This window comes from Alligator sinensis, unplaced genomic scaffold (genome assembly GCF_000455745.1).
Source record: "Alligator sinensis unplaced genomic scaffold, ASM45574v1 scaffold1667_1, whole genome shotgun sequence".
Taxonomy (NCBI): domain Eukaryota; kingdom Metazoa; phylum Chordata; order Crocodylia; family Alligatoridae; genus Alligator; species Alligator sinensis.
Genome location: NW_005842504.1, coordinates 738811 through 749333, shown reverse-complemented (window position 1 = coordinate 749333; position 10523 = coordinate 738811). Strand labels below are relative to the sequence as shown.

Below are 10523 nucleotides of genomic sequence, written 5' to 3'. Positions count from 1 at the left end.
TGTTTGGTGCCACGTTCCTTTATAATTTGCTGGTTAATTAAGTTGTTTAATGACATGTCTTCTCAGGTATGTACCACGTACAATGTATGTTTCTCATCTACTACGGGATGCTGGTACTGATCCTTACATCCCAGGATATTCTTGATGTAATTCCACATGCTCTGATGCACCCTGGGGCTTTCCAAAGCCCGCAGACTTTAACTCTTACTGCTCTTGGCCTGTCTTATGGCCTACAACACTGCCATTTCTGCAATGTGGAGACAAACAGAAGTATGAAAAACACCATGGATATGATGGCGATCTGCGGGCAGTGCCGACAGGTGAGGTCTTTCTTGGGAGGTCTCCTCAGTGACATGCTGTATTGGCCATTTTAGGGTCAAAAGGTCCTTTGTAAGTTGCTTATGAAATCATGGGGCCGCTACACAACCAAGCAATGTTTGTCAGGTGACACAACCCTGGATCATCTCCTGAGATGCCCTGTAGCACCACAATGCAGCCCACAAGATTCGGCAACACCAACACCAGGAGCAGTGGCCTGTGCAGAATACTGGAAGAAGACTGTACAGAAAGTTTGGACTGGAGATGTGAAGGAGGTCTTTTGCCCTGTTCCATGCCTTTTTGCAGTTGCCTGAGACACTGTCGTGCAGCCCTTCCTCCTGTGGGAGGGCATAGAGCTCATAGCTTGGAGGAACAATCCCAAGTCCATTTGCTCTTGGGGCGAGGTCGATTTCCTGCGCGGGTATTGGTGATTTCAGGGTGAAGCGCTGCAGGATGGTGGTCAGCATCAGGAAGAGCTCCACGAGGGCCAGGCTCTTGCCCAGACACCCCCTCTTTCCTGCAGGGATAAGCAGAGCAACGGGCAAATAAATGAACTCCAGTTAACAAGAGTCTAACAGGAAGACCTGACTGAGCTATAAGTCCAGGAAGGTCTCTGGCAAGGAATAAATGGGAGGAAGGATTCTGTGTTCCCATTTGACTTCAAGTTCTATAAATGCACTCTCTACAGACCTCAAAGCTTTTTCTCCCACCACAAACATGGCCTGTCCTTCTGGGATGATGAGGAAACTGAGTCACAGAGGAGTGAATTGGTTCTTCCAGTATCCTAGCAGTCTTTGAGCGGGCAGCCCAGCCCAGTAGGGTTGGGAATGGAGCCGTCACTCATACCTGTGCCGAACGGCAGAAAGCTATCATTCTTTTTGAAGTGGCTTTCCTCGTCCAGGAAATGCTCCGGGTGAAAGCTTTCTGGATCCTTGAAGTATTTGTGGTCCTGGAGGACTGTGCCCAAGACCGTGCAGACATCTGTATCCTGGAGGAGAGAGGCAGAAACACAGCCGGAATGGGAGAGTTAAACCCTTTCCAGTTGGAACTTCTGCCAGCAGACAGAGTCTCCTGCAGCTGGGAATTGTCGGGGAATAGTTCCACGCTAGCATCAAGTGTTTCCCAACCTCTCAGGCTAAGAGGATGTTACATCTACCACTGGTTACAGAGCTCTGAAATCTGGGCAAAGTAGAGCTAGGCCCTGCAATGCCAGTGTGGTGAGGAACCCACTCATGCCAATGTGCCTGGGATCACTACTATAGCACTGGCCTCCTCCATGTAATACAATCACAGAAAATGAGGGCTGGAAGGGAGTTCAGGAGGTCACATCTAGTCCAACCCCTGCTCTAAGCAGGACCAGCCCCAACTGCATCATCCCAGCCAAGGCGTGGTCCAGCCAGGGGTGGAGATTCTACAACCACTCTGGGTAGTCTGTTCCACTACTTCACTACTCTCCTAGTGAAAGATTTTTCTCCTAATATCCAACATACACTTCCCACGTTGCAAGTTGGAACCATTGTTCTGACATCTACCCCTACTGAGATCATTCCAGCTCCATCCTTTTCGGAACCACCCTTCAGGGAGTTGAAAGCTGCTATCAGATCCCCTTCTGAGTCTTCTCTTCTCCTGGCTAATTAAGCCCAGTTCCCTCAGCTTTTCCTCACCAGTCATGCCCCACAACCCCCGAAACATTCTTGTTGCCCTCTGCTGGACTCTCTCCTTTTTGTAATGACAGGGCCAAAACTGGACATGTGTTTCTAGATGTGGCCTCCCCAGTGCTGAATAGGGAACAATCACTTCGCTCGATCTGCTGGCAGCCCTCCTACCCATGCAGCCCAGGATGCCATTAGCCTTCTTGGCAACACGGGCACACTGCTGGCTCTTGTCCAGCTTCTTCTCCACTGTCACCCCCAGGTCTTTCCTGCAGATCTGCTGCCCAGCCAGTCACCCCCAGCCTGTCCCGGTGCATGGGATTGTTCAATCCTAAGTGCAGGACTTTGCACTTATCCTTGTTGAACCTCATGAGATTTCTTTTGGTCCAACCTCCCAGTTTCTGGTTTTCTCTGAATCCTAGCTCTGCTCTAGGTGTTTAATCAAATATATAAGGCCATTGAAGGAGGTCTCTGTGTCTGTAGTCATTCCTTCTTGAATATCAGGCAGCCTCCAACCCCAGACCAGAGTGCTCTGCGGGAGGAAATTATGAGGCACGAATGGAACGTTCCCGGTAACCCACGAGGCAGCACCTTGGGGAGAAGGTACCCCTGGAAGTGGGTGTCGCAGGTCACTTTGTGGGGGACCCCAAATGGAAGGATGTTAGCCAGTCTCTGGATCTCGTGGATCACGGCGTTGGTGTACGGCATCCGGCCTCGGTCGTTCATGGCTGGGCTGTGGGTCCGCCCTATGACGCGGTCGATTTCCTCCTGCACCTTGTCTGCGGAGACAGGATTGGAAGGGGTGGGCTTGGTGTTTGGACCGCAGGCTCTGATGCCCCAGCAATGTCAGTTGTGTAAGGACAGGCCCAGCCTCAGTGAAAACCCTTCCTCAGCCTATCTTGGGTGGCCACTACTGCCTCCAGAAGTGCCCACCTTTTGTTCCCTCTTCTTGGTCTCTTCTAAGCCTTCCAGGTCTTCCTAGGAGAGAAGGCACCTTCCCAGCTGGATGGTGTCACTAGCCCCTGGTCCGAGGATCCATTGTGTCAAATGCAGCACGGACCCACAGCAAGAGACATTCAACGCCCCCAGCCCACTCTTATCTACAGGCACAAGGCAGAGAGTGATATTCCTTCTGTCTTCAGCCAGGGAACTGTCCAGTGCCTGGTCCAGGGCTGCACAAGGCATCTTGGGCAGAGCTGGGAGTGAGATGCAGACCCTTGACATCCCACCCCATTTAACCATCACCATTGCTTTCCATGGATAACTATTCTCTGTCCAGATTTGGCAATTCAGCACCAGCTCCAGCCTCACTGAAATATAAAGCTAATCACTGCCTCGTTAGCAATTGGCATCCTTAATGGGACTCTGGAGACAGAAAGCTGGGCAACAGTGACCTTGAGATGATCACTTTCTCCATCCAGCAGAAGTCAGGGAAATTGGCAAGTAAAGTAGAAATTCTTGATTTTTAGGAAAGCTGAATTCCACAAGCTTAGGGGATTGGTTGGCAAGGCTCTGCAGGACCATGGTCCAATGAGGAAGGTGTACAAGAAGGGTGGTTGTTCCTCAAGGAAATGATCCTAAAAGCTCAAAGGGAGTCCATTCCCTTTCATAAAGAGGCAGCAAAAGGGCTGGGAGACCCCCTTGGCTCAACAGAGAACTCATGGACCTCCTGAAATTAAAACGAGAAGCCTACAAAAGATGGAAGTCAGGAATAACTACCAAAAATGGAGTACTTGGCAACAGCCTGCACCTGTAGAGAGTAGATCAGGACAGCAAAAGCACAAACCAAATACAGATTGGCAACTGGAATGAAGGACCACAAAAAGTCCTTCTTTAGATATGTAGGGAGTCAGAGGATAAATAAGAGAAGCGTAATAAATGAAATAGGCGGACCTCAACCTGATGTCATTTAATACAGTGAAATGTAAAGTGCTCCATCTGGGGAGAAATAATCCACAACACACTTACAGGCTCGGCAGCGCTATGCTTGCTAGCACCACAACAGACCGAGACCTGGGTGTCGTGATAGATGACAAAATGAACATGAGCCACCAGTGCAATGCCGTAGCTGACAGAGCTAATCAAACACTGGCATGCATCTACTGAGGCATCTCAAGCAAGCCTAAGGATGTCATCCTCAAGGCTCCCTCTAAGGTGCATGTGTGTGCGGCCGCGCACGAATAAAAGTCTGGCCACGCACCAACTTTTTCAGGCTGTGCACCCACCAGGAATGGAGCTGGGCTGTAGCGTGGGACACTTACTAAAGGTAAGCTCCTCCCTGAGGTGAGGTGGGGGTGGGGGCCTGGTGTGGGCTTCGCCGGCTCTGGGGAACTGCTCCACTCTCCCGCATCGCCTCAGGGAGCGAGGAGGCACGTGGTGTCAGGGCCCGGGAGTGGAGCCGGCAAAGCCTCACTCGGGGCAGTCAGCGGCTCCTTCCCGAGGTGAGGCAAGGCAGGGATGGAGGCTGGGGCGGGGGTGTGGCGCGGCCTCCGCTGGCTCCGGGGAAATGCTGTATGGGCTCTGCCGGCTCCGGGAAAGTGCTCCACTCCCCAGCCCTGATGCCACGTGCCTCCTCGCTCCCCGAAGTGATGCGGAGCAGTAGAGCAGTTTCCCGGAGCCTGCGCCAGGCACCAGGCCCTAGCCCCCACTGCCTGCCCTGGGTGAGGAGTGAGGAGCTTACCTTTGGTAAGTGTCCAAAGCTGCACCAAAAGGGGGAGGCAGGACTGAAGTGGCGCGCTCACAGGCCACTACTCCTTAGAGGGAACATTGGTCATCCTCCCTTTCTACTTGGCTTTGGTGTGACTGCAGCTGGATTTGTGCATCCAGCTCTGGGTGCCACACTGCAGGAAGGATGTGGCGAAGCTTGAGAGAGCCCAAAAGAGAGCCACATGCATGATTAGAGGCCTAGAGACCAAGTCATACCAGGGGAGGCTGAAAGACTTGGGACTGTTCAGCCTGGAGAAGAGAGGACTCAGAGGAGACTTGGTGGCAGCCTATATGTATATCAGGGGAGTACATCAGGGCCTGGGGGAGCATCTGTTCGCCAAGGCCCCCCAGGAAAGGACAAAGAATAATGGGTACAAGCTGATTGAGGAGCTCTTCAGGCTAGATCTAAAGAAATAATTCTTTACAAGTCAAGTGCCCAGGGTCTGGAACAGACTCTGCTGAGAGGTGGTAAAGTCCTCCACCATGGCGATCTTCAGAAAGCGTCTTGACGCTCATCTTGCTGGGGTCATCTGAACGCAGTGGTCTTTCCTGCCCAAGTGCAGGGGGGGTGGACCCAATGATCTGTAAGGTCCCTTCCAGCCCGTAACAACTATGAAACTAGAAGCTTGCTGGTTCCATATTCTTTGCTGTACTACTGTAGCCTTTTTTGATCAGATACCTGTGAGATTTGATATTGATGAAAGCTATGTCAACGGAAAAGAAGTATTTGATCTTAACAAGGATAGGCAAATAAAAAAAAATAATATTCCTATTTAATATGATTTTTAAAAGGCTTACTATTTTAAGTGGCGGAAGAATTCCAGAAGTGTACAAGGTGCTCACTACTGTAGTGCATAAATGTCTCAGGCTTAAAGCAAGATCATAACTCTTCCTGCTGCATAGACAGCATGCCAGATTGCACTTCAGCTAAGCATCCCGTACAAATAGGCTCATGAGGAATTTGCATCCAGTGAACATTGCACATTTTTATGGCTTATGGCAGACAAAATGCCATGCCATGCTATAGTATAAACATTGCACACAATGCTCATGAAAATATGCCATAAACAAGCAAATTAAAATGCAAGTGAATGTGCCAATTTAAACTGAAATATTCCACTTAAATCTATAAAACCACAAATTGTAAGGGGCTTCCTTACAATTAGGACTTTTCCTCAAATGCTTCAGTACTACAGTACCTAGAGAGTCATATAATGATGATACAGGTATGTTTCACCTGTACTACCATTTCTTGTGTTTTCTGATAGACATAAGTATCACAAGTTCTGCCTTCTAGTAAGTGCATGTCAGCTTTTGTTACCGATTCCTCCAGGGAAGCGCATCTTTGAGTACCTGCTGAAGCCAGCCTAGATGTTGCTTCTAGAATATGGGTAAACCCTGGTTCCTCCTGATTCTGAGACCCCAGACATTTGGTCCCTGACCCTCTCTGGTTACTTGTGGCTCTGCCCCAGGGAGCTACCTTTCAGTTCAGCTCCTGAGAAAGGGACTTCACCTCTTCAAAGGGAAAAAGAATGCATTCCAACATCCCAAGTAGCCAAACAGAGAGCTCATCTTCAACAAACACATTTGGGGGACCAAAGGCCACACAGCAAGGAGACCTGGCTTCTTATAAAGCACCCTCTGCCTCCAATACAGACTGCATGGCAGTGAACAACTCAGAATTATCTCAGCTGATCCCTCCACTTCCTGTTTGCACCACCTCAAATACCCAATAATAGCTTCACTGTTTGTCCCTTTCTTCAAACTCCAGCTCCTGCACTAGCCTGCTTTTCAGGTTGCTTTCTCTGTTGTGATGCTTAATTCTTCCCTCTTCCTTGGACACCTCCTCAGCCCTGGTGTAAATGATTGGCTCTTCAGACTGAATCAGTTACTTTTTTTTTCTCTTTTAATCTTTGTTTTAAATATTGTGATATATAATGGCAATTGTGTTCAAAGCACACACATTGGGGAATTACCAATAGAGAAAATATTTAAGGTCTCTTTAAAAGTTATTTTATTCCCCAGAATTATAGGTCTTCATCTGTAGTACACAGCAGAAACTGTATTATGGGTTTTTGATAAAAGCCCTCTTCAATGTAGCACTTACCATCTTTTTTTCTTTTGAGGAAAGTAATTGGACCTGTGTTTCCAAACCACTAATTGCCTTAATAATAATCCAGTTGTTTAATTATTTCAGGGTTACTGCAATGGCAGATAGAAATTACATTAATATTTTATTACTTGATGTCTTCCGTGGTCCTAAACATATTTGGACTAGATACATAAAAGATGTGACTTGGAAAGGAGGAACAAACACAGTGGAGATGGCAATATGAGTAACTGTGCCAGGCTCAAAGGGAAAACAAAATATTAAGCTTTTGTCTTCTGCTGCTAGTTGATAAGGGATGAACCATTTTCTGTTCCTTGGAGAGTTATTTATAGTGTCTATTGGAGGGAAGCAAGTTTATGTTAAAGAGATAAATCCTCTATAGTTACTGTATGTTTTGGGTGAGCCAAACAGAAATATTCTGAGCTACCAAATTCGTGAGCCAGTTTGATTCTCTGAGCAGGTCTCTCATTTCTGAGACTAGCAGCGACTGGATATAATCTAGAGACAAAAAATACTGTTCTAATATGGTGCAAGAGGAATACCCTTCTGTTGCTAATTCAGGAATTTGCTATGCAGTTAATGAGAGAGATTAACAGGCTTTGAAGGGTTGTCTTTTGCTGGATGGATGGAGATTGCAATGGGAGATGGAAAACATTGAGATTTCAGGTAGGGATGCAGAGGGTTAAGTTTTCAAAATATGGGTATTGTAGTTTGTTCCTTTAGGCTTCTATAGTTTCTAAAGAAAAGCTCTTTCCTTATTAGAATTCATGGTAAGTGAATTGAAAAACAGTTTAAGGTGTTTTCCATCAACTAAATGCAGTCACAGGGAGGTTAGATTTATTACATTGGTTCTGAATAGAAAAACAATGCTTACCTTTTTATAAGTGATTCTTTATACTGTCAAGGGATAGATATGCTAAACTAATGGAAATAAAATTTAAAACATCATTCAGAGAATAAACATAAAACCACATGAATTTAAAAAAAAATCCAGCAACTCAGCAAATGTTTAAAGAAAGGTGGGTACAGGGACAATAATCACATAAGAGGTAGATTTTCAGATTCTCAGAGCCTATGCTTAAGGTCAGATTTTCAAAAGAGCCCAGCTACCACTTATGCATCAAAGTAAGTGGTCAGAATTTCAAAAGGAGTCAGTAATAGGGCTGTTATAGCCATGGTCCAGGAAATGTATGAGAGGCAAGGGTTTTTGTGATATCTTTTACTGAATCAACTGTATAGTTGGATGAACAGTTGGACAAGCTTTAAGGCTCTGAGGAAGAGCCCTTGATGCCTGAAATCTTGTCAAACAACTCTCCCAACTGTACCATTGTTTCACTAAAGGATAGTCCACAAAATCTTACCAAAAGAGGCCAGTGCATAGTGTTCTGGGCACTTTTGAAAATCTGGCTCTTGTTCTGCCACCCAAATGGAGCTGAACTCTTACGAGAAACTGGTCTTCTAATGCTCAGTAACGGTGCTCTTTCTGACTGAAGTCTTGCCTAGAACAGTTTTAGAACATCTTTCCTATACATTATTCTACTGTTTGGGGGGAAATATTGGGTCATGAGGGTAATGTGATTTAGCTATTACTTTTAGCTGTACTCAGGAATTCAAAATGAACTTTTTTGCAGAACTATCTGAAACTCAGGCTTCCCACTGAGATGGTAAAAAAAAGTATGAAGCAAGGGACCTTGATAAGCATTCATTGTTGGCCTAACATCGTTCATATTGCAGTAAGTGAGAGCATAACCATTGGTTTCATTGCGAGCTGTAAGTCAGCATTGGGTACTTGTGAAAATCCCATCCAAAGAGTCTGTATGCACTGATCTATAATTAAGATTTTCAAAATTAGTATAGGACAAGTCAGATTCTTAGATCTTGCTGTCATTACCTGGTCAGTTGCTCTGTGTTTAGGGATTCCAGATTCCTCTAGTGTGTGTGATAGAGTGTTTGCTATCATACCTGTCATTGCTGGAAAAATTACCAGATTTATAAGTGGCTGAAATAAAAATATACTCTTCAAAACCCAGGGATGAACTTCTTATTTTAAAAGTTAAATATATTGGTCCTTTTCTAGGAAGCTTCTGCCAGTGCCATGTATCAGATGGCTGAGCATATGAAACACTTATAGATAGCATCGGGGCTGTTAATTTTTTATTTTCAACATTTGCATTTCATGACTGAAAAGAGAGCCTGTTGCTTGTAGCTAGAGCCAATGGCATGTAAGTTTATTGGGCAGAAAAGCTGACCTGTGTGAAGACCAAAAATAACTCATAGAGTTCAAGGGAATATGGATATGTATTAGAACGACTTTATAGTGCATATGTAATATATAGACAGGCAAGGTTCTTTGAGTAGATGTGGTATCTTTTATTAGACCAACTGAGTAATTGGAAACAAATTCTTCGCAAGCTTTCTGGTGCAATCACCCTTCTTCAGGCATAGAGAATCTCTGCTGTTCATATGTAATGTATTCATCACAGAGATTTTTATAAGACCACTCCATGAGTAATGTTCTCATAAGTAAGAACAAAATTAAATGAGGTTCTCATGACAGATCCTTAAATACCAGTGGGTATTTGTGTATATAGTATAGAGAGAGTTTATATATATACACAGACATACATGCAAATAATGCATACTGTATTATATATAGTATGTGTATGAAAAGAACAAAGATGGAAAAATAATTAAGGTAAGCTCTTAAAAATAGGAAGACTCTGGATATCTGTGTGAGAGAAATTCTTTTGGACAAAAGCAAGGAAAGGGGCATTATCTGTAATTAGAAATAATAATGTGTAATTGGTTCATTTGCCATATTTCTACAGTTCTGATTTAGTTGAACAATGTGATCATTGTGCCACCAGTTTTCAATAGAGGTGTCACAATGAAAAATAATTGCAATATTCCACAATATTAACTGCGCCCTAATTGCAAAAGTTTTGAAATATAATTACCATGAAAGCTAATGCGACAGGGAACATTAAGCATAATTAGTGTATTAAAAAAGGGAAAAACTGTTAGAAGCTTGTTATTGTCTCGTAAGGTAGCTTCAAATTAGCTGAATGTAGAGCACTTTCATCTAGCTTTTCTGTAATTTTCATTATTAGCACAGACTGTAATAAATTTATTTGACATAGCCCACACCTGCCAACCCTGCAGGAGAGAGCTTCTAATGTGCACAGGTCCCAAGCTTTCCCACTGAATCTGTCAGAACTTCCTGGGAGGCAGCAATGGGTAAGGTTATTTTTTAAAAACAAACTCAATTGCACACTACACTGCTCAAAGTTAACACTTAATCTTTGTTTTAAGTAATTTCTACAGCAAGCCAATATACATAAAAGCCCTATTGTGAAGTGATCCAAATAGTCAAGTGAATGAAGAGTCAGAAGACTTATAGGATACAAATATGTTCTCACCACACCATGTCTCCCTCACAGAAAATTATCCCATGCACAAATGTTCCATTGTTTGCACAGAGAGGGGCTAGCTTTAGGTGAAGCATGACAGTTCACACAACATGGCCCTGTTTAGTTTAAGTAGGTGAAAATGATGTTGCTCCAGCTTTGTATTAACAGTTTCTATAGTCTGACATGCTAGAAGGCAATCAATAGCTAAAGGCTCTGCTTATCTTAAGAGCCACCTCTTTCAAGTAGTCTTCTCTGTGATCTTTGTAGCCAGTTCATTGAGAGATTTAAACGGGGTCTGCAACATTTTCTGGCAGTGGGCCAGAATGA

The 10523-nt window shown here is 44.7% G+C and overlaps 1 protein-coding gene across 1 annotated transcript in view; it reads right to left on the bottom strand.

Moving 5' to 3' along the window:
* Positions 1–230: 230 nt before the first annotated feature.
* LOC106721820 (cytochrome P450 2G1-like) overlaps positions 231–10523 on the bottom strand; it is a 16611-nt gene continuing 6318 nt past the window's right edge. Inside the window, exons 5-8 of the mRNA XM_025213069.1 lie at positions 2562–2749; positions 1165–1306; positions 629–835; positions 231–247 (exon numbers count right to left, since the gene is read on the bottom strand). Coding sequence (XP_025068854.1) covers positions 231–247; positions 629–835; positions 1165–1306; positions 2562–2749 — 554 coding nt within the window. The remainder of the gene's footprint in view (positions 248–628; positions 836–1164; positions 1307–2561; positions 2750–10523) is intronic.